The sequence below is a fragment of the Eutrigla gurnardus genome (assembly GCF_963514095.1).
Source record: "Eutrigla gurnardus genome assembly, chromosome: 6".
Lineage (NCBI taxonomy): Eukaryota > Metazoa > Chordata > Actinopteri > Perciformes > Triglidae > Eutrigla > Eutrigla gurnardus.
This window is the reverse complement of record NC_139920.1, coordinates 21,696,582-21,724,371: the sequence shown is the minus strand read 5'-3', so window position 1 is coordinate 21,724,371 and position 27,790 is coordinate 21,696,582. Positions and strand designations below refer to the sequence as shown.

Genomic DNA, 27,790 nt, shown 5'->3' with positions numbered 1-27,790 from the left:
TCCAGGAAGCGCGTCGGGCAGTCGGATGCTCTGCTGGAACGCCTGGGGAGAGAGAGACCATCCCTTTTGTCCGTTTCTGGGAGGGAGAGAGAGAGGAGAGGAAGAGGAGGAGAGGAGGAGGAGGTGGCGAGAGGATCAGACATGGCTTCTAGAGAGATCACTGCCTCCGGTTTCGTGAGTGTGAACAAGGACATCACAGGTGGGTAAAGCTCGTTTTGCTCCGCGTTGCGGGTTATAACCGCGGTCGCCCCCCTCCATCCCTCCCCACGTGCACGGCGCGTCTGCACCGTCTGCACCGTGCACGGGGGGCTCGGGATGCTTCTCGTGCCGGCAGAGGAGGCTGCAACCGAACCGACGCATTGGATGATCGTCCGGGTGTAGCTGCACCTTTACAGTCCGTCCCGGAGCTCCCCGGTGCTCCTCGGTAAACCAGTGGATGTGCAGATTAATAGCGGTTGGAAATAATAAAGATATATATAGCATGCTGTAAATCTGCCCCGCGAGGGAGATCATGTAATTATAATAATAATAAAATAACCCAGCCTTTAGGCCAGAGAGGGAAAAGGGGCGTTGTGGACAAAACGCTGTGGACTCGGGTTTTTGTTGTTGTTGTTTTTTACAAACCTGTTATGGACTATGATTCCCTCTGAACCAGTATTTTATCTTGGCTTTTTTTTTCTTTCCTCCTCAATAACCAGCTGGAGCGCTATATGGTGATGGCGTGCGTGCGTGCGTGCGTGAGAAAGTGGAAAGCGAGGGGGAGAGACTGGTAAAGGCAGATGTTCACTCGTCCTGCCAACAACAACAACAACAACAAATATGCATAAGCTGCACAAACCCGCGACAGAGTGCACAAATATGTATTCTGCAAAACAGCAACAGCTCACACGCGCGCGCGCAAACACGCACGCTCCCACACATGGCGGGGACTCTGCTGCCGCTGCGTTAATTACCGCTAATGGCTCTATTAGACGCACTGTGATGATGAATCCGGCGGAGTCTATGGAGGAGGAGGAGCACCGGTTGACCTGCAGGTCCATGCACGAGCTCACCTGAACGAGACCCGAGACCCGAGTCCAGATCTGGTCTAGATGGAGTCAGGTTGTTATTCTGGGTTTTAGCAGTTTTTTCAGAATGGCATTTATGTATCTTGAGGCTTGGGAAGTATCTTTCTTCTAGTATAGGCCTTTATACCAACACTCTCTTATCCTTACTAGTTAAAGTAGCAATACTACAATATAAACATATTAAAGGCGAGACACTGCAGGCAAAAACATTGTTTTTCATTCACTCATCAATTTTTGTTTAGATTTTTGTCCATTTTTCTTCCGTCGCATGTCTACTTTCAGTGGAAAGAAAACATCCAAAAATACACATTAGGTTGTTTATTTTACTTTGTCTATTTGTGCGTCCCTAGATTTCTACTAAATTCACCACTATAACGCCTCATATTCATATTGAAACATAACTGTCATTGTACAATTCATTAAAGGCCGTTTTCTCTAAATGTTTTTTTTTTCGCTACTTCAGCAGCTTTTACATCCACCAAACTTTACACTTCCATTCTTTTCATTATTCTGAAGGTTAGTTTGTTCATATTTCATTCAGAGCCTCATTTATACAACATTTATTACTCAAAACATGGAGGGGAAAATGGATTTCGACAGTATTTTCTGATTTATGAACCTTTAACTCTAATATGTCAACAAAATCAAATGTTGAGATCTCTGTTCTGGAAATGAATACAAATTAGCACATATTTAATAAGATAATACTTCAGTTGCATATTTAAGCATGAAGACTTGTAAAGACAATGATTGCCTTCATGTCAGTAATCAACTGGGGAAGTTTCATTGTGATCACAATATTGTTTCCCGATTCACCTGAAATGTCTCAACGTAAGTTAAAACCATTAGTCGACAAATCAAAGGGTCAAGTATTTTTTCATGCAAAAAAACAAAAAATGCAGTTCTCAGCCTCTCAAATGTGAAGATGTGTTGCTTTTCTCTGTTTATGTCACTTTAAACTGAATATGTATGGGTTTCGAACAAAAGACAATTAAATGAGTTATCATCCACTTGGATTGGGACGGACACTTCTCAGCGTTACCAAACGATTAATCAATAGAAAATGACTGTTAGCTGAATCCATAGTTATCACAAGAATGCACCTGAGATGTCAATAGTACACATGTTTTGGAGCATAATAGACACACTACGTCAGAGAGTCATTATATTGAATTATTGGATTCTGTAATTCATATTTTTTAATGGCGGCTTCCATGTTTTGTCCAGTAAATATCAAATGCAGTGGAGTATATATATATATATATATATATATATATATATATATATATATATATATGAGACTTGTGTGCAGCCGAGGAGAAGAACTGGCTTCAGCCTCCGGAGTGACCGGATCAACGTTTCCCAGCGTCTCGGCTTCCGTATCGATCCGCTCGTAAATCCGTCGGCCCAGCAGCAGCAGAATGTTTCTGTGATGGCGTGAAACACGCTAAACATCACGCTAAACGTCAGCCCCTTTTTTCTGCTTGTGTCACATATGCAGATCAAATCGGGTTTTTGTTGGGTTTTTTTTGCATGAAAGATGGACTTTAACTAATTTAAAATCGATGCGTAGAAACTCTGAGTTCATCTGATTATTTCTTTGTCTGAAATGCCACGAGGCGTCCGTCGGAACGACGAACCCGACGTGTCCCCTGGGTTATTAGATGAAGACACGAGAGCCGGCCTGTCGGCGCAAAAGGTCAAAGAGATTCACTCGCAGCTTTGATGTGATTCAATCTGATCTGAAATGGCCACGCTGGTGTTTTTGGGAGGTTTTTAAAGTATTTTTGGAGGCATTTCTTTATACCGTTATTAGAGACTTAAGCAATGGACGTATAAAATGTGAGAAAGACCACTTAGGGGGCGGGAGCAGAGGTGGGTGGGGTCAAACAAACACAGGACTTGCACCCAGGAGAGAATTTGAGTCCAGTGTCCCAAAGTTTTTTTTTGTTGTTTTTTTTAAGTAATGTAAGTGACATTTGTAACATATTTTCTGTATATATTTTACTTCGTTTACGTAAGCCCAACCGTGATGTTTTTCCTAAACATAAATTCCACAGTTTCACGGTAACAACGTAGTGTAAAATTACATGCGAAAAGCCTAAAATTCCACAAAATTCTCAAGTTTTCTTTTACAAGTTGATTATTATTTACATTGTTTTCTGAAATGTAGTAAAATACAAATGGATTGAGCAGACTGCATGCTTTGAAATAAACAAATGTTTTATTAAATGTTAAGAAATCTGCAAAAATGCTGGTTTGTTCCTTTAAAGCAGCTATCACTCAATCGTACACTGTATATAAAGTGGGTGTGGTCACTGTGACGTCAATCATTGAAACTAGAGATTGAGACCATAAACTCATGTTTACAATGGTTACTGAGATAATAAAGCAAGAGATAAGAAGGCTCATTTTCTCATAGACTTCTATACCATCAGAGAGGAGTCGCCCCCTGGTGGCCAGTAGCGAGAATGCAAGTTAAATGCACTAAGTTGTTGCCTGTTCTCAACCACTTCACAGTGGTAATACCTGACACAAAGCTTGTTATTTTTAAAATCTATGTGCTCAAGAATTCACATAAATGACATCAAACACATGAAATTAAACGTGTTTTGGTACCGTTGGCTAGCTAATGTAACATTTGGATTCATAACCGTTATGTTGGTCATTTGGTGGCATGACACATATTTACAGTCCAGCCTCGGTCAGGTTGTCTTGATTCTTTGTTTTAACAATCAGAAGTCACAAAAGGCATCGAACCTCGGCTTTATCTAACTCTTTGTTTTTCGACCCTCAGACAGCATCAGGAAGACCATCGACAAATCATCCGTCAAGTTCCTTCATGGAATTAAGCTCGACGCCAAAAGTGGCAAATCAGAGGACAGGATCCTGGTAAGTAGCCGGCGGAGTTTTTGCTGATGCAGGAGGAGAGCATCTTAATCCTGCAATACTAGTGGTCTGACGGCGAGCGCCGTGAGTGTCTTTGATGTCGACTTCCACCACGGCGTTAATGGATCTCTGCCACGGCGCTGACGTCCGTGACAGGCAGAGAGGTGGAGGCCCGCCGCCACCTGACAGCGAGGGTGAATGGCATTTACTAACTGCGGCTTGGCAGGATGTGAACATCGGATCGACGGTGTCTGCGGAGGCAGTCTGGGGAGGGGGGGTGCCTTTGATTGTGGAGCGCTTTCATCCCAGAATATGGGACAGAGATGTGAAATCTCAATGCGAGCGAGTGAAGCTCAGCCAGCGATGTGAATCAAAATCTGGGCCAATCTGCTCTCATGTTAGGGACCAGGACTTAGACTGGACCCTGGAAGGATGCTTGTGTCATATATGTGTGTGCATGAAAGGTGACGCAGCAAGTAGCAGCTTTTATTGATCGAGTTCAGCAACTAAGCCGAACACGTTTCCCAGACGGGCTGCAGGGAACAAGAGATCTTCAACAGGGGGTTCTGGGACCCCTAGTAAGTAACCCCCTAATAAAGAACACCATTGTATATGATATGTAATAGGGGGTCCCTCCACCAGGTCTCCATAGGCCTGAAAAAGCAGAAGCTGGCCCTGAAGCTTCAATAGATATTTTAATTATCGGTCGTGTGTCGAGTTCTGGGCGGTTGGGAGACTTTCTGCATACAGCGTGCAGCCCTTTTTGATATTCAGACTTTGATACGTCTATCTGCCGGGAACATCTTTCCAATAATCTCCCTCCAATCCATCGTCTCATTTCCTCTTTTAAAAGCTGAACTGGAGAAGAGTTCTGGCTCCTGCTGGGAGCTCAGAGGACGCGGCGAATAGATTGGAGTTTGATCAAACGTGCTGGGTTTGGGCTTTTTGAGTGGGGGAGGCAAGCGGAGCTTAAACTCGTTCAGGTTTTCGAAGCTTCTTTAGGGTTGTGATCCGTCACCGTGGGTTACGTGAATTTATCTTGATTTCTTACAGAGGCTTCACCCTAAAGCTGCAGGAAAAACCCTCTTACATCTGGCTTTTGTCTTCAGTGGGAAACACTACAATCACTCATTTTTTTACTGCTTGTGAGGTGAATATATATTAAATATATGAACAGTTAGTCTAATAATTTAACTAATATGTCCTCCTCTATGCCACCAGACTCCAGTCAGACAACAGCAATTTTCAAAACACACTAAATCGAACTCATCAAAACCATATTTGTTAGTCCATCCACTGTTCCAGCAATCACCATCTCTGGTTTGTTTGAAATAAACCCTGAATTCACAGTTAAATGAGAAAAGAAACAGCCGTTGACAGAAACATTATTTTTTTTACCTCGCTGATCAGCTGTAAAACACATTTCTTTCAAATCCGAAACAAAATAAAAACTCATCGTACCGTCTTTTCTCTCCACTGTTGCAACAATCGCCAACAGCAGAATGCAGCCGTGGTTGGTTGCCCGTAGCAACGGCAGCTGCTTGAACAGAAGATGTTAGCACCCTCATGTTTGAATACATCTGTGTTTATTATTTACGCCGAGCATTTACGTAAGATTCTATGAGCGACCCTTATAAATACAAACATTTCTTTGCATTTTTATATAAAAATACAATATTTTATTCTTCCTGGAAGACAAAATACGATGCATGCTTACATCAGCTGCTTTCAACCAGCTTCAACCAATGAAATCGCAACATCCATCAATCAATCGACAGAGCTAGAAAAGGTTGTGAATGAGCCAATGGGCTCCCTCCCGACGTCATATCCCGCCCGCCCCTCCATCCTGGAAACACGCTGCAGTGTGGGAAGAAATGAAACATGGATTCTGACAACCGAACACCAACAACAAGACATTCTGATGCCGCCGGCGGTTTTAATTCGTGCTTGCTATACTCGTTTTTTGATGGCTGCAAACGGGTCTGTAAGCAACAACAAGCACAATGTGTGTGTATCTGTGTGTGTGTGTGGTCTCCCTTGGTTACGCCTCTCTCTCTCTCCTGCTGCATCAGCATCACTTTACTCCCGTTCCCTCTTAACTAGCCGTCGCCCCGACTCACCACGGTAGCGTGACACAATCCGGTCTTCCTCATCAACTCCTTCAGAGACTCTTTGAAGTCTCACATTTTTTTTGAGGGACTACGTTCCCGACACCCAATTCGCTGCGTGGGCGAGCGAGGCCGTGTCAGTGTCAAGCTGCCCCCCAAAAAATGTAATTTAATTACCTCTCTTTACCCTGCCTTCGCCCAATGACAGCTGGGATTGGCTCCAGCCCCCCCGTGACCCTAAATACAGGATAAGCGGTAGAAAATGGATGGATGGATGGAATTACCTCTCTTCATCAGGGAGAGGGAGGAGGAGGAGGAGGAGGAGGAGGAGGAGGGGAGGGCTTCATCCCCAGGGAGTGTTTTAGCAGAGTCGTGGTAGAGGATGGAGCAGCTGATTGGGAGTGACAGAGCAGGAGAGGAGAAGGGAAAAGAGCAGAGGGCAGCGCTGGTGGAGAATAACTGCTTTGTGTTCGCCTTGATGGACAGCGATGCTCACTTTTTAGTGGGGAAAAAAATGAAATTGCTAAATCACAAACAAGAAACAGCTGCATGTCACAAATGTATGAGAGACACGGAAAAGAAGAAGCAAAGACAAGAAGAAGCTCTCCAGTCACGTTACAAACCCCCGTAAACTTTGCATTTTTTTTTCTGCACTTCAGTACCACCGACGAGCAGAGTAGCAGAGCTCATGTGGCAAAAAAATGCTCATCAGAAAGGAGTTTATCACCACATATGTTTTCAGATACAAGGAATTTGCCTCAGCGTTCACTATAGTTACAAAGAATAAAGGCAAAAAACGAAAAAAAAAGATGGATAGGCTAAAGATAAAAGATAAAGCAAATTACTGCAGTCGAGAACATAAATAGAAAACTTACCATAAAAGGAAAAAATATATATACACATATGCAGCCATATACACACCGTATAAAATTAATAATATGTACAATTTAACAGTTAGAGTAAAATTGTTTAATAATAATATAATTTGACATCCTGACCCGGCATGGCGGTGCGTTTCTGCTTCCTGGAACGCATCGTCATGACTAGAAATGTCGGGTGAAACATCCTGGAAATGGGCGGATCTTTCCTTTAAATTCCTTTAAAAGGACGCCGAATGGCCAGAAACGATCACCCGTGATTAAAACGTTGCAATGTGCCATTACTTCTCTGCCGGCACGTCGATCTGTTAAAGTTAGACAACGTGTGACACTGAGAGCTTTTAGCTGGATCGATACATGAATATGGATGGGGGGGGGATGTCTCATCTCCCTCTCATCATTACCATGGAAACAACCTGGAAATGTTCCCCCCAACGGGGACTCCCCCATGTGCGCGGTGAACTTTTCCATAATCTTTGCTCTATTCTCCTATTATTTATTTTTTTTAGGTCCTCACAACATGGCGTCTCTACTTCCTGGCGCCAAAGATCCCCGCTAAGGTACCTCCCACCGCTCTTACATCTTTATCTCCAACAATGCCATCTGATATCCTCATTTTGTCGACTACGTCTGTCACAACAGGTGGAAACCACGTTCAACTTCTTGGAGATCCGAGCTTTGAACTCCCACCCGGAGCACCAGGTGAATTTCAAAACACTGAACTCATAGTGAACTGTTGGGCAGCGAGCGGTTACGTCACTTTCATCAGGAAATCATCCAAACAGTCGACGCTCTCTTATTACCTTGTTTCTTTTTCTGTTGCGACATGATAATCTGCTTAGGGACCATACCACCATGATAACCCCCCCGTCCAGCCCCTCACAGCTCCGTCTCCTCTGCAGGTTAACATAGACACTGACAAGTCCAGCTTCTCCCTGCGCTTCGAGTCACGTGAACACCTCAATCATGTCGTCGGCCACATCAATCTCGCTCTGTCTCGAATATTCAACAACTCCATCTTTGCGTAAGTGTCACAAAATGTTTAATATTTTTTTATGCAATTAATCTAAAAAAAGACGAACGATTCCCTCATCTCCCGTTTCCTTTCAGCCCTTCGATCTGTCATTCAGACAGCGACCTTTCTGAGGGCAGCAGGAAGTACTCGCCCAGCTCGGAGACCTCGGTGGAGACCCAGAGGGCCTGTGGTAAAAACATTATCATCAAATGTGGGAATTTGCACATGCACGGGGGGGTGGGGTGGGGGGGGGGGGGGGGGCAACGTGCACGCCAACAGGAAGTTGGCTTCACAAATCCTCTCCCAGATGTTCTTTCTAAAAATGTCTCCGTCGCACGAAATAAAAGATGGATCATTTGGACAACTGTGTGTTTTGCTGCACAGGAAGCAGCTGTTAGATCATCTCTCTCTCTCTCTTTGTTTTTCTCCCTCGCCCGCCCGCCTCTCTCAGGAGGCTTCTCGGAGACGTACGCCGCTCTGTGCGACTATAATGGCATCAGCTGCAAGGAGGAAGTGCAGTGGGTAAGAGCTGTGGGACTGTGCCTGTGTCGCCGTGAGTGCTTTTGAGTGTTTTAGGTATAAACAGCACTGTGCACAGAATGACAGGGTCATACACTGGCAGCAGAGGGGCTCATGGGTAAATGTTGCTTCCTAGGACGTGGACACCATCTACCACTCCCAGGACAGCCGAGAGTTTAACCTGCTGGACTTCAGCCACCTGGAGAGCAGGTGAGGGGACAGAAGAGAGGGTCGGCGCCGATAAAAATAAAAATTAAACGGTGCCTTTACGTTCCGTTTTTATCTTTTTTTCCAGGGATTTGGCAGTGATTGTTGCATCGATGGCGTACAACACCTGGTTCACTAAACTGTACTGCAAAGACCTACGGATAGTAAGTAGAAACTTTAGAATTTAGAATTACATCAGTCATGTGATGCCATTAGGCCCCAAGTTTTTTCCCCATTTACTTAAATTGGGAAAAGTACGGAAGATAACGAAGGCCATGTACATTTTTTTAATGTTTAAATCTTTTCTGGAATGTTTTCTCCGATTTTTGACTGAAAACACTTTTTTTCTGGCTGAAAAGTCTAAAAGAAAAGTCAAAATTCTGAGATTTGGGAAAATCAACTTCTCAGAAAGAATATTTGACCAGCCCTTATTTTAATTAAGTCTAAATGTGGTCAAATGCAATAGTCAAATCCAAGGTTTCCTTAGGCTGGACTAAAGGCAAAGGAAGGAACATTTCTTTGCTTCATGCGCCACTGAGCCACTTTCATTGCCCTTCCTTCAACGGCATCCAGTTCTCTTTATATTTCAGTGACAAGAACAGGTTAAACATTCAATTAAAAAATGCTTCCTTTTTTTCCTTCAGGGGTCGGAGGTCACCGAGCAGGTGCTGCACACGGTCAGCAAATCCTCCAGCCTGGAGGAGATCACTCTGGAGAACGCCGGGTTAAAATCGTGAGTTCTGATCCCTCCGGCACCTTTTAGTCCGTTTTAGAGTCGTTTATAAACTCACATGAGAACCACTCAGCCTCTGAAGGAATCTCTCTAAAGTCTGACAAATCTCAGATGGAGCTTCAGAATCTTTAACAAAGTCTGTGTTACAAAGCTGGGGAGTCTTATAAGCTGCATTATGGGAAGTGTAGATTTTTAGGCCTGGTTCATTCTCGTGAACAAGATATCTCAGCAACGCCTTCAAATGTTTACATTTCTTCAACTTTGGCACTTGATGAACTGATAAGAATTCAAAGGTCAAAGGTCACTCCAACCTCACAAAGAACGGTTTTGGCCAAGAATTCTTTGCAGTTCTTACACAAATATCCACTTGGACAACACTACCGGTGAAACTACAACTTCACCGGTTGGAATTAATTAACCTGCGATGCTAAGTGACATCCTTTAAATGCTCTGTACTTACAACATATCGGTTGTCTAAACTATGGATCTGCTTCTCAGAGACTTTCCACAGAAGATGTCAGCTGCTCTTTCGGAGAATCCTGCTTCGGTCATCCACTCGCTCAACTTGGCCCACAACTCACTGGACAACCAAGGTACCATGACTCATCAGCTTCCTCTAATTTAATCATTTAGAATGAAGGGGTCTTCTGTAACGCCATTTTTTTTTTTTTATATATACCTGTTGTACGTACGCTGCAGGTGTGTCCAACTTAATTCAGCAGGTGTGTCGCCTCAGCAAAGGCCTTCGTCTCCTCAACCTCTCCAAGACCTCACTCACCTCCAAAGGTTTGGGCCCTTCACCCTCTTCACTTCCTGCCTTTCTGGCCCCGTCCACAGTTCAGTAATGTCTAAGCCCCGCCCCTCGCTGCTACTCCACCAAGGTGAACTTACCATGGAGCCCACACTAACTGAACTCCCAAAGAACATAATAAAAATAGCATAAAAAATTGATAAAAAATTGATCAAAAAACACATCTCCAGGTTGTCAAACTGATCCAGCAGTGAAAACCGGATAGTTGTCGGACCCAGGTCGGAGCTAGATGATGCTACGCTATGATGGGCCAGTCTTTGGTCTGTGGGGCAAGGTGTCAATTCAACAACACTGCAAAATGGTTCTATTATCGACCCAAGGCGGTACTTGTAACGCTCTCTGAGCTCAGGTTGGATTCATAATTTAAGGGGAGTATTAAGCCTCCAAAGCCCCCGGAGGATTCTCCCTCCCAGAGGAGGTTTTTGTTTCATGTTTTGCCCCCGCCACGACTCCATATTGACTTTTGATGTCTTGTGCTGCCCTGAAGGCAGCACAACTCCTGTTTCCCTCTCATCTCGCCGTGTTCCCGGCGGAGAATTTAAATATAACATCGAAGCAGGCAGATACTACCGCATTACATCCGCCAATACCTGCCGCTGCAGATGTGCATGAATAATGTAAGGACACAAAATGTTTTGAGAGTGGTCTTTTAATATCCCCCCCCCCCCCCCCCCCCATCTCTCTCTCTCTCTCAGGAGTAGTGTCTCTCTCTCAGGCGCTGTGCTCCAGTGACGAGTACTCCAACTCTCTGCTGCACCTGGATCTGAGCAAGAATCCCGGGGTCCTCTCAGGAGAGGACGCCTCGGTCAGAAAGCACAAAAATACACTGCACACCGCTCCATTTGTACGCCACTTTTTTCCCCATCCTATAACGCAACGTCTGTTCTCTTTGCAGAACTTGTATCTGTTCTTGTCTCAGCCCAACTGCCTGGTCCACTTGGATCTGTCGGGCACAGACTGCTCCGTGGACTCGGTGAGCGTTTGTTGTCCGGGGAACGACTGAATGTTTAAAAAAAAAAAAAAGAATCTCTGCACACAATGCTCGTTACAGATTAACTCTTTCCACCCTGTGTCTCACGCAGCTATTTGGGGCTCTTCTGAGGGGGTGTTGCGCTGATCTTTCCTTTCTGAATCTTTCCAAAAATTCCTTCTCCCACAGGTTAGTCATATCTTAAAAGATTACCTATAAAAAAAAAAAGGCAGCCGTTAAAATCCAAATCTGGGAATACATCATGCTTATTTCCACGGCGAAGGCCTCCTCTTCTTGTCATCCATTCTCCCTTGTTCTTTTCTTTTTTTTTTACATTATCTTCATTTCTTGCTTAAATCAGAAATGAGCTTTGTGGGAGTCACTGGTGCATTGTGCTTCATCCCTGTGGGTGTGTTCTCCACCGCTTAATACCAGAACTCCCGGCGCTGTCTGCATAGATAAGACTCATGCATATTTAACCAGAAGCTATTTATCATTTGACCCCGCTCGCTCCACCCTCACTCTCTTACACCAAAGCAATATCCCATCTCCCTCCATCATCTTCTCTCTTTCATCTCGTTTGTTATCCAATAGGAAGGTGAAGGACACGCTGCCACTGTTCCGTCAGTTCTTCAGCTCAGCCTTCAGCCTCACTTATGTCAGCATGGCCTCTATGAAGCTGCCCCCTGATGTTCTGAGGTACTCGCCACCCTCGCCTCTTATCCTCTGTCCAAACCTGCTCCGTTTAATCCGAATGCCGCTGCGAGTTTGCTCTCAATCACTCCTTCTATCCTTTCCCGTCTCCGCAGGGCTCTCCTAACGGGGTTAACCTCCAATCCTCATATCAACGACCTTCATTTGGACATCAGTGGCTGTGAGGTAAGAGTTTGTGCAGTCTGAAGGTACTGGTGAAGTGCTAGTTCCAGAGCTGCTTGTAGCCAGGTCCAATACTGCGGTATTGGCTGCTTGCACCTGCCAAGTGTGATTGGATGAACGAGAATCCTTCCTTTCTAGTCCAACTCCTGCAGTGCATGTTTGTGGGTTGCCCGCCCCTCTGAAGCGGGACGATTGCTTGGCTCCTGGTCCTGGATAGGATAAGAAAGGTTTGGTTGTAACGCTATCCAGTAGCAAAAGTGGGCCGCAGTCAATGAGCCATAGAGCTCCAAAACGACCACCAACTTTGAAGGACACAGTAAGACTTTACAGGTTGTACCCTCCAGGTTGGGATGGAGTCACTGTCCCAGACGAGGTATCCAAGTATCTTTTTCACGAGTGGTAAAGCGGAATGTTTGATGGATGGGCAGTTCAGTACAGCATCAGCAGTGATGCAGTTTTGTTGAAGAGTTAGCCGAGCTGGAAAGGCAAAGCTCTCGATTTACCAGTCCATCTATGTTCCGACCCTCACCTAAGGTCACAAGCTTTGGGTAGTGAGGGAAGCTTGGCTCAGAGGAGGCAGACAGCAAGAGGTCAAGCTGCTGCTCCTTCGTGTCAAAAAGGGTCAGTTGAGGCGTTTTGGGCATCTGATTAGGACACTCTTGATCACGTCCAACTGGGGAAAAGGCCCCCGGGGTCGACCCAGAATACACTGGAGGGATTATATAACTCATCTTGCCTGGGAACACCTCTGGGTGGGGGTGCTAGGGGTGGCTGGGCAGAGGAATGTCTGGAATGACCTCCTAAGTCTGCTGCCCTGGATAAGCAAAATAAAAATGAATGGATGGATGGATGGCTGGAGATAGAGATAACTTGATTTATAAGTAGATGGTGGTACTACACGCTATCTATTGGCCAAATGGCACAGAATTTTCAATGGTCACTCTGACATCATATCTACACATGTCCAACAAATATGGTCACAATAGCACAAAGCATTCAGGAGATATGGTATCCTTTGTAATATATGCACTGCCCAAAGCATTTGTGCAAAATTTGATCGACCGCTAAACCCCCCCCTAACTAAAAAGACAACTGTTTTCAGCTATGTCCAGAGATGTTCTGCACCAAATTTGGTGATTATCACACAATATTTGTTGGAGGAATAAGGAATCTGAATTGGACAAAATCCTTAATCACAGAAAGTATATTTAGACACAAGTGGTTGTGGCTTATATGGATAACTTCATCTGGACCTCCAGTTCTGAAAAGTGAAGTCAATGCGGAAGTACACACTTAGACTATCATGGTCCCATTTAGAGTCAAATAGACGATAGATGTGGGTACGCTTTAGGGCGGGGCTACCGTCGCATGCACATTATTTGTTTGTATGCAGAAACGGCTCTGGAAACGATGAACGATTTGAACGATGTCCAGTGACAAGGTAGAGTAGCTAACGCCTTAGCTAAGATTAGCTAACATGAGCCATAGTGATAGTTACATATATATTAGCACAATAGCTAACGCCTTAGCTAAGATTAGCTAACATGAGCCATAGTGATAGTTACATATATATTAGCACAATAGCTAACGCCTTAGCTAACATGAGCCAATAAAATAATCGACAATGTATTGTACACAGATGCACACTGTTGGAAAAAAATGATTACCAGTATTATTTACAAGTCCAGCAGCAACAAAGCCAAGTCAGTATCCATCTTGCATTTTGTAGCCTCCTTGAGCTCTCGCCAAAGAGTGTGAGACGGTCCGATATTCACTCTCGTTCGAGCTCTTTCTTTGTCACGCTCCAGTTTTCTTTTCTTCGCCTCATCGGACGTTATACTTTTCTTTGCAGGCTCTGCCATGACGCCAATATATACACACTGAGACAGAGATTATTTGCTTTAAATTATAGTTGAGCTTGTGGGATGATGTTCAGAAGAGAAGAGAAATTCTAGTTGACAAATGTGAGCAAAAGATTTGTAATTAAATGCTGAAAAAACAAAATGTCTGAATAAAATTGTGAGGTCACGGAAAAAGACTGCTGCTCTTTGTCAACAATTGAGTGCAGAAAAATACGTCTGAAACACAAAGTTCCCACACTGTGAATGACACTGAAGTCACACATAAACTAGCCACATTTAAAGTCACAAGTACAACTATTGGCGCTGCTTTTACAGCTGAAGTCCAGGCTGAACCTAATATGATCTCATATTAGCTTAACTCACTGACAGTTGGAAGGTTATTTTGATCATTTAACTAATATAAAAGTAGCAATAACAAAACTACTGAAGTAAAACGACTGCATTCAACATATAAAGGTGCTTATGCCTTATCAGCTAAATACACTTGGACTTAAAGACTATGTAGCTGTGATGTATGATATAATTATTATTTTTTTTTTTTTTTTGTACTGATGCATTAAAGTGTAAGCAGCATTTTACCATTGCAGCTGATTGAGGTGGAGCTGTTAGTTTAACATTGAATACATTTTGTATCTTAATATTGACTGTAAATCAATGTGCAGTATTTGAGTAAATGTACATTTATTTATTTATTCTTTTACCGCGTCATCCTTCTAAATAAATGAAGTTGCGAATGCGGAGTCGATTAAATGGTATCAAACTTCCAACGGCGTCCTGATTATGTGCAGCCGCAGCTTCGACAAACAGCTCTTCCAGGTTATGAGGATATTTATATATTGTCTAAGCAACAAAGTGCCGAGCTAACAAGCAGCCACAGATGTTTTCCCGATGCTGAGCAGAGTGGCTGCAGATCACAAGCGACATAAAAAAAAGGAGGAAAAGAAGGCATTCATAAATCTGCCTCACTGTGAAAAAACGATTCCCCAAAGACTGAACCTAAAATGACTGGAATTAATCACGCCTGTGCATTTGTTGGTCTCTCTCTCTCTCTAGCTAAGGTCTGCAGGAGCCGCTGTAATCCAGGAGCTCTTCCCCAGAGTCTCCTCCATCGGCACTCTGGATGTGTCCGACAACGGTATGACGGCACGCTGCATCGCATCCCTCTTCGACCTTGACTCAGAGTCGGGGCGGGCGAGGTTTGAGTGCCGTGTTAATGGCCCTCTGTGTGTGTGCTTTTGGTGACAGGTCTCGATGCAGACTTGCTCACAGTGCTGCCGGCCCTCTCCAGACACCCGTCCCTCAAACACCTCTACCTGGGCAAGAACTTCAACATTAAAAACAGGTGCTGTCGGTGCTCGGTGTCGCCGTGGTTACATGTGTGCCAGCTTTAATACACGCGTCTGTGGATTAATTTACAGAAGGAAGTGACTCAACGCCGGCCTCGCCTCTTGTCTTTCTTGTCTGCAGGGTTCTGGATGAAGTCCTGCAGAAGCTGGTCCATCTCATACAGGAAGAGGAATGTGTGAGTGATAACACAGGAAGTCTTCTCACTCTTAACAAACACGCCGGATGGTGCAATTTTGCTGGCACTAGATTTGCTTCATTATCCAAATTTTAAAAAATGGATCAGATGCAAAGATAGAGAAAAAAACGCACATTTTCTTGTTTCACTTGGGAAAAATAATAAAGATGCTAAAATAGTTATACTTAAAGTAAAGGTAGAGTAGGTAATTTGGAAAAACCACAGAGATTTTGACTATGAATGCATCAAGTCCAGCCCCCCCCCCCTCGCTCAGACCCACCTCAGGAAGTAAGCATTGACAGACAGGCAGGGTGTCCAATTTCCGACTTTTTTAATTGGAAGGGGTTTTTATACTATATTACGAGGATTTCAAGTAATATAACAGAAAGTGTTTCTGAATAGAACCACCAACTCAACCTTTAAAGGGGACAAATCATGCTTATTTTCAGGGTCGTACTTCATTCTTGGATTCTACTAGAAGTTCACATGCTTTTACATGCTTCAGTGTCTGAAGTGCAGATGTTGGCTGTTTTTTTTCATTACATGTCCCCTTTCAGGCAGGATTCCTGGACACATAATTATTGCATTATATTTCACTGTCGCCGTGCCACTGCATCATTAATTATTACCGTCTCTGTTACCCTCGTGGGCACAGTGTCTATATCACTACACACACACATATTGTAAATAATTCACACATACAGCATGTTAAGCCACGTCGCATCGCCCCACAGTGAAATTCCACCACTGCGCTTTTCTTTCTCCTCGCGGCTCTCCGGCTCTCTTTCCACCGCCTCCATTTTTCTCCACTTCATTTCTACAAAAAACGCCTCAACATACATGGCTCACCCTCCTCTGCGTGCCCTCTGCCTCTCCCAGGCCCTGCAGTCCCTGTCGCTGGCGGACTCGCGCCTGCGCTCTCGCGGCACCGTGCTGGTCAATGCCCTCGGCAGCAACACCTGCCTGAGGAAGGTGGACCTGAGCGGCAACAGCATGGACGACATCGGGGCCAAGATGCTGAGCAAAGCGCTGCAGATCAACACCACGCTCAGGTGACATGGACAGACAGGATATTCATTTGTTGGTCTTTTTTGGGAGGTTTGAATTCAGTGCAACTCACCCAACTTTGCCCTGCAGGAGCGTGACGTGGGATCGCAACAACACCTCGGCAGCAGGCTTTCTAGACGTGGCCCGAGCCCTCGAACAGTAAGAGCAATAAAACAGAAGCCTTGTTTCATGTGCTGCAACTTTAAGAATATGTGATACTTAAAGTGTTTGAATTAGAGCAAATTGTTGCTTTGGTGGTCAAGACTTATCTTTGGGCTAAAGATGACACGGTTGCAGACATCAAAGAATTACTCACACAGTTGCATTGCATGGTGGGTATATTTTGGGATGTCCATCGGGGATATTAATAACCTTAACTAACCTTTGAATCTTTAACCCACTTTATTTTTCTCTCTCGCAGTAATTTCACCTTGCAGTACATGCCTCTACCCCTGAGTGACATCAGCCAGGCGTACCGCAGCGCCCCCGAGAGGACAGAGCAGGCACTGACCAAGGTTAGGAATTTTTCATGATACGCCCCCTTTAAAGTCAACAGATTGAACAACATCTAGGAGATTTAATAAAAAGGTTTTGGGGGTTTTCAAGAGAATGTCTTCAGCATGTTGTCTTTGCATCTTCAAAAGCAAGTTTTTATTTCTACCATTTGATATTTGAACAAATAATTCATCAAATGCTTTGGATCAGAATTGAGCCATCATTTTAAGGCTTTGTATCAAGAATCTGAAATTTGAGGCTCTTTGAGTTAGTCAAAGGTTTGATTCCCCAATTTGTGTGATCCCACTGCTGAAGAAATCAATACAGGGTTCTTTCTCAGCTTTGGGGAAACAGGGAAATGTTTTCTTTGAAGCCTCTTTAAATGTTTCCAAAGCAGCACTTAAAAGTGGCTATGATTGTTATTTTTCATCATGAAAAGATATCAAACGACATCATGGCCCACATTCACTCTCTTTTAGCTCTGTTTTTGGTCTCTACCAGCTCCTGAGGGAAATATTTGTCCCTCCATCTGCTCAACGCTCCACTAAGTTCACCAGCTAGTCTCTAACTGGGTCCGTCTGCTGTTTGATGCTGAGCAGGTAGTGTACAGAGGGTTTATGGAGCGTTTTTTCCTCTGAGAACAACACTGAACCAAAACCACCGAAGTTGCAGCCAGATCGCTAAAAGAATGAGCTGAAACTCGCTACAAAGCGGATGGTGAAGCTGCAGATAGTGAAGAGTAAATCTGGGGAAACAACACAATAGAAAAGGGAGGCTTACTGTGCAATAAACAGCGAGGGCTTTCAGCCTGCTGCTCTTTATGACTCCAGTAAACTTTGCTCAACGTATCTGCAGCTGGAGACAGACATTACAGTTCTGGGTACCATACGGTTTATAAAAAGAAGAAAAACATCAGGAGAGTAGCATTTCTGCCACTGGAGGTTAATACAATTAGGCTGGGAAAGACTTTTCACTTTGCTCTTGCCACAGTAATAAATAATTAAATAAGAGGAAGGGCACTCTGGGAGTGCAGACCAACCATCGAAGCAGTTTCCATATGTAAAAAAAATGTGATCCAAATGCGTTCTCCCTTTGCCCGTGTTGAAACAGATCAGCAGTTTTTGACATTATCCTGTTAACGAACAAAAAAAACAAAAACAAAACTACAGACTGCATAGATCGTAGAAGACATTTACGGTACTTCTTTGGAAATGGGTGCCCAGAAGCGATCGGCATCCTGTCTCTTTGCTGCGTTGCACTTTGTTTCCGTTGCATCATTGCCTTGATGTTGCTCGCCTCATGTTGGGTTTTTTTTTTGCTATACTTTCTTTCTGCCTCAGATCCAACGCTCCCTGGTGAGGAACAACCAGACCCAGCGTTTCTCTCAGAGGCAGGCCCTGCGACTGCACCAAGGCCTGGTCACCAGCACTGCCGAGCAGGTAGCGCTCGTCTACTCGCAAGCTTCCCAGTGTTTTTATGTGTTATTGCGCCTCGTAACGCCCGTCTGTTTCCAAGGTGATGGAGCGCCTCTGCGTGCGAGTCCAGCAGCAGGTGTGTGTGTTACGAGGCGTCGGAGAGATGGAGGAGATTCAAGCTGCTAAGCAAGTGTTGAAGGAGGCCAGGAACTCCCGTGCTGTGAGTGATGGGAAACGTGTGAGCGTAGTATTTACATTTCTTTCACATTTAATTTGAATCCATTTTTTCCCCCCTCCAAGCTGTACCCTTCGTTGTGTGAGCTGGCTCATGTGCTCTCTGTGGACGGACCGGTACGCCAAAGACTGGACTCTCTGGCCAGTGAACTTGCCAAAGCCGCAGACAAGGAGCTTCAGGTACTTGTAATGGCCTCTTACCTGCTTTCACCAGGTGACTCGAGTTACTCATCCAATCTGTTTCAGGTGATCGTCGACTCCATGGTGTCTCTCTGCCGCGAGCTCTGCCCTCTGTCGTCTTCGGCGGCGGAGAGGTTGAGCCCGCCGCTGTCGTCCGTCTCCGAGCACGTCTCCATCCCTCGCTCCGCCATCCGGACGGCTCTGATGGAAAGAGCAGCACAGGACATCCACCGGGCCTTGGAGTAAGAGACGGATTCAGGTTGAATTTTATAAATTCGCTATTGATTTCCTCTCCCGTTTTAACCGAAACCTCTCTTCTGCTGCAGAGAAGTGAAACTGTCTGTGGTTTCCTATCTCACCAACTCCATCGTGGACCAGATCCTGCAGGAGCTCTACGCCACCCACAAGACCCTCGTAAGAAAAACACACTTACTAGTAAAAGATGATATGTGTCTGGGATTGGTTGAGTGGAAGTCAACGGTACTGAAGAGCTTTCTGCTGTGTGTCTCAGACTCGGCAGGTATCTCATCTTAAGCGGTGGGACGGGTCGTGTGACGACGGGACGGGCTGGAGGTTCAACCGGCACCGAGACTCTCTGGACATCACCGACGAGGAGCTCAGCACCAGCATCGTGAGTATCAATATACTTTTCCTACATTATTGAGCAGAGCCGATCCTCAGCTGGTCGCCGATCCTCAGCTGGTCTCTGTGGCGACGCCCCATGAAACCTTCTATTATTGGTATACCATTCAACACCATTTAGCCCCTTCTGGTTTCTTTTATATTCAGAGAAGGCCTGACCATCTGATTGGCCAGTACTCATTTCCTTTGTTGGTTGGGTTGGTAAGGGTAATAATATCAGGGTAAGCCAATCAGAGACAGATTAGTGTAGTTCATCTCTCCTCCATAGCAGGAAAAAAGATATTACAACCAGGTCTGTCGGACAAACAGGACTCTTTTCTGATTATTGGAATAATGGGCCGTCGGAAGACATTTGGCATGCCGTCAAATCTACAGCTACGCTGTGAGGTTGTTCATGAGCTAATGCAAATATTTGATGAACCGATGATGGTGCTGAATTAAAAGAGGCTCACTAAAGTCTGTGGAATTTATCCTCTGGGCACCAAGAATATCTGTTCGGGGTGGGGATAAAAAGAAAATCTATAACCCCCCGTGATCTAGTGACTCACAGCATCGACCGTTCGGGCTCCTATTCATCCATCCTTTTTTAATGTCCTGGTGTGCGTTTGTAGTTTAATATAGACTGTTTTTCCCACTGTTCGATTCGAACAGTGCATCGTTTTTTTTTTTTTTTTTTTATAAAAAGCTACTTGACAAAACTCCTCTGACAGAAGCTTCATGTTTACTTGTTCCTACGTCCTGCTTGCTTTACTCTTTAATACCATCCCTCAGCATCTCGGTATCATTTTGTTTGTCCTCCCAGGACACAATAGCCATTAAGAAGCGCAGCTCGAGAACGAGACGAATACGACCCGTCTCCACCAGGCTGAGTGAGTACTGCTGCATATCCTCCTTCCTGTCTGCCTCCGACCCCCCATCCCGTCTCTTTCAGGGCTCCATTAGTGTTTTTTTTTTTTTTCATTTTTCCAGACTCTCCATCAGAGAAGTCTGTTAATGGATGTTTTAATCTGAGTCGGTACATCTCAGAGAGCCCTGCTGCTGTTTTTTCCAATTTGTCAACTCCCTCCCGCCTCTCTGCTGCGCCTTCGTCGGCTTCTCGCCATCACATCCTCCTGTAATCTTTTTCCACCTCGTCGTCAGGTCTGTGTGACGACTCCAGCTCCTCCCCGCCCCCCTCCGTGCCATCGTACTCTTCGCCGCTATCCCGCTCGGCATCCTGGGAGGGCCTGTCGGAGCTGCCCACGCAGGGTCTGCCTCTCCATCATGTGACGCGGGTCCGGCCAAGACCTCCGCGGAGGCACAAAGGAGGACACATCCCTGCCGAGACTGTAAGGCACCTTTTAGCACATAAAGCCTGGTAACACAAAAAGTAACGCAAATGTTGCACATTATTCCCGTATGCCATCCTTCTGCCTTTATACATATATATGCACGTATGCGTAACCCTTAGTGTTTCTGCCTGCTGGCAGTGACTCCTGTCTTCTCCAGAGGTAATCTATACAAAGTGGATGGCCTCTATTGGATTATGCCATCTCACTGCAGTCGGTGTAATCCATTTGTTTTATTGCATACGGAACATTTGCAAATGAAACCCAGTGCAAGTGAACTGACCTCTCTATAAAAGAGCTTTTGTGTGTGTGTGTGTGTGTGTGTGTGTGTGTGTGTGTGTGTGTGTGTGTGTGTGTGCAGCATTGCAGTGAAAATGGAGGACTGAGCCCTCTTGATGACGGTATACCAGATTTCTATACTAAACGAGTTCTCCCTGACAGGTAAGAGTTACTATATCTCCTTACAGTACACCCGCTGTAAAAATACTGTATTTGAATTATTTGCCACTTTCAATGAGTTAAATATTTAACCAACATGAGTACTGAACATTACTACAACAACAAACTGACATCTAAATTATTAAAATAAATGTTAAATTTAAATAAATAAATGTTTTTTTCTGTATGCTTAATGCTAGATTTTTTTTTTCACAGTCTGGATATGACAATGATTCGCAACAACACTGACTTTGACGCATTGCATCGAACACATCAATGCTTCATAATACAGGGACATTTTTCCTTGAGGGTCTGAGTGTGTTTGTAATGTGGCAACCCTGTTTATTATAGACTTATATCCAAAAATCCTCATGCTTCACCAAAATGATTGAAAAACTAAAAAAAGTCCCTAATAATGCATAATGGTTAAATGATTGCGGTTTCCTAAAGCATACATTTTTAGATTTAGTTCCTACGTTTTTATCTTTCCTCTCTTTGAAAATCAACTTACAGTCTTTAAACCTGCTTGAGATCCTGCAAGGTGTTGCTGCGTGGTAAAGCAGCTGTGAGCAGAAACTGCATTAAGCTTTCTCCTCGTTCAAGGACGTCAGAGAGAGATAGCGGCTGAACAGAAACTTCTTTGTACAGTAGATGTGAGAAGAAGAAGACTACATGTTAACCTGACAGCAGCTGTCTTCTGGGTTTAACTCTCTAATAACGCAGCTTGTGAATAAAAAATACTATTTGCATCGACATGGATGGACACCTGTGTTTGTAGTCAAGGACAGGAAGTCATTGTAGATATGCATGTGCTCTGAGGATAGTCGGCAGTGGGTCGAATACAAATCTTGGGGTGATAACGGACAATAAGAGGATTTTTATTCATCCATCGATAAATTAGTTTCTTCGTGAGTTTGTCTCGGTAGCAAACCGAGAAAGAAACAACAAAAAGGCATGAATGTGAACAGACAGAGTGCACTTTTACAGTATAAAAAGCAAGTGACTGTGAGAAAACCTTGTCTGGTGCAGAACGGATTTAAATTGTATATTCGCTAACTTAACATATTATATCAGGCCAGATTTAGATGTAAAGTTATTCCTTCAAGTGTGATATATTCACAAGAAACGCAAGCAAACGTTAAAAGGATTGTTACATTTCTGCAAATTTCCACTTTACGTCTTAACTCAATGACATTTCAATTAACCCAGTACTTTGACATCACGTCCACAAAAACCAGAACAGAACCCAGCAGGGGTTCTCTGTTTCCCTGCCGAGGCTTCATTTTAATTGACTTATGTTAAAGTTATTATAATTAGGGGGGGTTGTGTTCCTCGGACTGTCTTTGAAGTGCTCTCGTGATGAGCTTCGGCTTGTTTAGCTGCATCCTGCAGGCTGAAGTCTGCTGTCCATCATCTTTTAGCTCGTAACCTAATTGAGTCGCTCTTTGATGATTAAAAGGAGCTGCGTGTTCGGAGCGTTTGGGTTTGACGTTATTGATCAAAAAGGGGGAGGCTGGCGTTCAGGACGGAGAGGTGTCTGGGCTTTTTATTCTTGCACGGCTCAAAAAGGAGGATGTTTTAGTTGTTTGTCATTTGTCGATTTTGAATTCAACGTTTTGATCCGACAGAAAAAAGAAAAACTAAATGTAAAACTTTTTGATGCATCGATGCAGCAGCTGATCCACTGCAGATCATCGGGTTAAAGTCATTGCTTTTAATATGATTGCATTCATAATATAAAAGAGGGTGCACTTGATATGAATCATTGTGTAGCGAGAGATGTAGCCTAGCAACGCTCACACTGCCCAGAAGCCAAGCGACGTGGATGGCGAGTGGAGTTCAGCGATGACATGTGACGTCCGACCTCTCTCTCTCACCTCTTCCAGCCAGCTCTCGTCTCTGCACAAAGCCCACTCTCTGAGGAGGAAGAAGAGAAGGAACATGCTGGCCATCTTCGGCTTCCGCAAGAACCGCAGCCAAACGTTGTCTAATCAGGGGCCAGAGTCTGAGGCGGAGGTGTACGGGGATGGCTGTCACTTTGTTGCCACGGCACCCACGGGGTTCGTACACACACACACACACACACACACATTCGTATAGTGACAATAAAGTCTACCTATACCTACCTACACACACGCTCGCATTTACCTAGAAAAAGGTGAAAACGCAACACCCAGTTGGTGGGCCAGATCAGAGGTCTTCAAAATGTAAAAATATATATACAGTATATTCTACAAATCAACTAAATAAAAGCAGCTTGACACAAAAGGACTCATTTTCCATCCATCGTCTAGCGTGCCGCTCTTCATTCAGCAGCACTCAGATCAGTAATATCCCTCTAAAATCTCCCCGGTTTTCGGCCGGTAGCCTGATACCAGAGTGAGTACACAGATGCAGAAGACAGCCGGCAGCTCCGAGTCTGAATCCACAGTCAGCCGAGTGATTAGAGACAAACACGACGCATGTCAAACACAGATTAGGAAGGCAAGATGGGCCATTTCTGCCAGAAAACAAACCAAAAAACGATACTCTACCCCCGATCGCACCATTACAGTCACAAATCTTGAAATATCAGCAGAACATTTTTTTAACATTTGACTTCCCGACTTTCAGGACGACCGCGGAGAACGTGTACACGCTCCTTCAGCCTCCGAGGTCCGCCGCCAGGGCCGGATCCCCCGGCGAGGGGCCCGATGGGAAAGTGAACGATCACCAGGGGAAAAACACGCTGGTCTTGAGTCCGCCGCCTGTGCCTGGAATCCCTCACCCGGGACCGGGGGCGAGCAAACACCCCTTTTATTCTCCCAGAGAGGTACAACCAAGACCAAAACCACGTCTCCTAAAGACCCCCATACAGTTAAACAGGGCTCTTGCTAACACTTTGAGGGAAGTATATTTCCTCCAGGATTACGGTGAAAAACTACTACTTGGTTGTGTTTACATAACAAAAAAGTGATCGACATGAAAGGAGGTCTCCTGGGTGAAAGTCTTGTGTTTGTGTGATTTCCGCCCTCCACAGACTTCCCTACTAATTTAAAACTTTAATTGTGACGTTATCAAAATACAGTTACCTCGAAACATAATTCACAATGTAGGATGACCAGAGGTTTTGAAAAGTTTTTTCAGGCCAAGGACCCCCAAGGCCTATAGTGACCCGGTAGAGGTCCCTCCACTCCCTTTTATATATATCATATAATGTTCCTTATTTAACCGGGCCAATAATAATGTGTAGTGCAGCCTATAGTGCCATATATAAAAATACATTGTAATGATGTATGTAAACAATGCAAAGCCATTAAAATAATCATTTTGGAATTTCTACACAATTTCTCAACATAATATAAATAAACGGGAACATATATATTTGCTTATATAGGTTGTATTCATGTTAAGGTGTATTTTTGGACATAAACAGAAAAACTGTTTGGGATCAAATAATTTCGGGGACCCGATTTACTAACTCTGCGGACCCCCCAGAGGTCCTGTACCCCCTGTTGAAGATCTCTGGTATAGGCGATGCTCCATTTACTGGAAGTTTGCCTCAAGTATGATTTTCCTCTTTTTGCCTCGTCACGTTCTGATAGAAATCGGAGGTGGACGCCATGCTCGAACACCCGCTGGAGGCAGACAGGTTCTGGGTGGACGACAAGCAGAGGACGGAGGTGCTGGAGGTGGCGAAACCGTGGATGGAGGCGAGGCCGGGCGGCGAGCAGCGCTTTGAAAGGGCGTTGGGGGAAGCGAGGACCGGCGACAGGTACTGGACCGAGAGCAGACACGCAGAGAGACACCTGGACAGACAGTGGACCGTCGACAGACACACCCAGCGGCAGATCGACAGAAAGATAGAGAGACAGTGGATGGGCGGCAGGCAGATAGACAGGTCGTGGTCGGAGAACAGGCCCGCGGACGCTCAGTTGGACGGCCTGTGGTCCGAGGGCAGACACTCAGGCAGGAAGGCAGAAAGACAGGCGCTCCACTTGGCTCAGAGGCCGCTACCGCCGTACCCGTCGGACCAGACGCCATCACCCAAACAGGAAACGGATCCCGAGTGGCATCAGCAGGACGCGCAGGGAGACAGACAGGTGTGTCCCGAGGACGGCAGTGGAGGATTCTCAGATGGGTGGAGGACCAGCGGGGGACCGGGTCGAGCCGGTCCCTGCGCTTCTAAACCGGATCCCCCGCCGCAGAGCAGCAAACCCAACCTACCCAGACTTCGGGCGAGACATCGGCTCGAGAGCTCGGACGCTCTACCAGGTACCTCGCCGGCTGTCGGCCATGTTTACACGCCGCAAGACCAAACCCTGACAGACTTCTTTGTGATCCGCAGGTACAGAAGAGGAAGGGGAGGTGGAGAAGGATCCCGGGAAGACGGAGAGGAAAGAGAAAAGAAAAGACTCAGAGGGACAACCTCCTCTGATCCCAGACAAGGTGAGCAACGTAAACCCATCAATGGTTACCATACATCCACAGCAACTATGCAAGTTATTTATTCACGTTTTCGGTTTCTGATCCGCAAAAACAGCCAAAGCCCTCGTATGTGACTTTTCCAAAGGAATCGGTCAATGAGAGGAACTTGCCTCCTCCTCCTGTGCCGCCTCCCGTTAGCAAACCGGCACCGGGACTCCCAGACAGAGCTGCAAGTCAAGGTAACAATCAGAGACACCCGCCTTACTCTGACACGACATGACAGTCGTTCAAACTCTTATTTCAGGATATCAAAGTGAAAATAAACTTTTGGAAACTTTAAAATATTTTCAGAAATATTTGCTTTCTTCGATACCTCTCTCATGCTACTTATGAAATACAGCCGTAAGTCGTGGTCCCAGAAACCGAATAGAAGCAGAACGTTGAGCCATTACTGGTCATTTGGATTGAAGAAGACTTGAAACCAGAGATTGAGACCATAAACTTATGTTTACAATGTTTACTGAGACAATAAATCAAGAGAGAAGTAGGCTCATTTTCTCATAGATTTCTATACAATCAGAGAGGAGTCGCCCCCTGGTGGCCAGCTGAAGAAGTTTAAGGCACTTCACTTGTCAGACCCTGAGTTTTTCCCCTGGACACATCTGTTCCTTTTAAATAAAAATGCATGTAAACTACATGTAGACTAACTTTCTCCTTTACACCGGTCGTCCGGGTGAAGAAGGGCCGAGACCTCAGGCTCCAGTGAAACCACAGAGAAACAGGAAGGCCATGTCTTGTGATGCAGGTACACAGTACACACAAAAACATTTTACGTATCTATGTTTATATGTATGTGTATCTAACTGTTTATTTGTGTTTTGTGTGTGTGTGTTTTTTTTTTTGTCCTCACTGAACTCAGGCACTGACAGGGAAAGCCCTAATAACGTTGAGAAGCCCCCAAATCGCAAACCCCCTGTGAAAAAACCTAGACTACCCCAAAACAGAAATAAGTCCCTGGACTTGTCTGGTACACGTCTCTCTGTTCTTATTTTTAAATATTTGTATATGTGTGTGTGTGTAGCAGATCAACTGTTGATGTACCTCTTGTCGGATAAGATACTTGTATTGATCAACCACAGCGATCAGGTTCTTGTCCTTCTCTACTTTTTTTTTTTTTTTTTTACAGACAGCCTCGATTCAGCTTCAGGTCAGAGCGAGCTGTTGTGATGCCCGAGAAGAGAAAAAAAAGAAGAAAATTCACCCGCCACTGTCCGACCGAAGTGTTGTCATGACAACTGTGGAGCATTTCATCCAACGGGGGACACAAAAAAACAGAGAGTGAGAGAGAGCCAGACAGAAAACGTCTGAGAGACATTCGTAAAGAATCGCAAACACTCACTTTCCTTCCTCCTTTTTTTTGTTTTTTGTTTAATGAGGTACTTCTACATCGTCCATGTTTTACTTTCCAGTACATGGAGAGCGAAGTAATGTCCTGCTGTGATGGAGGAAGCAGCCACACCAGATTCCATTGAGAAAAACAGTCATTTTAGCTGCTTCCTGCAGTACAATGCTCCAGTGCTGGTCCACCTGCCTATTAAGTACCTCATAAAACCTCCCCACTTCACCACATCCCTTTAAATGTCACCTCTTCACCCCGTCTTTGCTTTTCCTCTCACATGAAAACTTGTTTTGTGGCTACGGTATTTTATCAGTATTTGCTACTTTAGAAAGAAAAAAAAAGCCAAATGATCATTGTCTTTTGTGTCGGTGGAACGGTGGGCCGAGTGTCGGAGCGTTGTGGCTTTGCTAGACGAAAAAAAAAAAAAAAAAAAGTCTTTATTAGAATGTGATTTCTTGAATCTGCGATGCATTTCTGACTGCCGATACAGTTGATTGCCTTGGTTGACACTTGAACATGGGTTGCTTCTTATCAGATGATTTATATCTAGTTTTGCTTTCAGGAACTGAAAGGTAATATATTTTATAGTAAAAAAATAAATAAATATTATGTATGAGCACCCTCACTGTATGAATAAAACACTAATGAAAAACAACCGTCTGAATGTTGCAGTGTTATTGCTGAGTCATAGCACATTTAATGTGAAACAATGAGACGATTCATTCTCCAAGCAATCGTACAGGTGAAG

The 27,790-nt window shown here is 44.7% G+C and overlaps 1 protein-coding gene across 1 annotated transcript; it reads left to right on the top strand.

The window, feature by feature from the left end:
- The first annotated feature begins 3 nt into the window (after positions 1-3).
- On the top strand, positions 4-27,790 carry LOC311015170 (capping protein, Arp2/3 and myosin-I linker protein 3-like). The gene is made up of 40 exons (XM_084012281.1): positions 4-199; positions 3,865-3,959; positions 7,452-7,502; positions 7,585-7,644; positions 7,845-7,966; positions 8,053-8,147; positions 8,409-8,479; positions 8,613-8,686; positions 8,772-8,847; positions 9,328-9,416; positions 9,915-10,009; positions 10,116-10,202; positions 10,923-11,032; positions 11,123-11,200; positions 11,310-11,386; positions 11,792-11,896; positions 12,007-12,076; positions 14,989-15,070; positions 15,181-15,277; positions 15,403-15,457; positions 16,337-16,509; positions 16,595-16,663; positions 16,926-17,019; positions 18,340-18,438; positions 18,515-18,634; positions 18,715-18,828; positions 18,895-19,070; positions 19,155-19,242; positions 19,340-19,459; positions 20,273-20,339; positions 20,611-20,798; positions 21,160-21,239; positions 23,123-23,296; positions 23,850-24,048; positions 24,821-25,490; positions 25,564-25,664; positions 25,759-25,882; positions 26,383-26,448; positions 26,563-26,670; positions 26,830-27,790. Exons 1-40 carry the CDS (start codon positions 142-144, stop codon positions 26,868-26,870), a joined length of 4,518 nt encoding a protein of 1,505 aa, XP_083868407.1. The 5' UTR covers positions 4-141; the 3' UTR covers positions 26,871-27,790.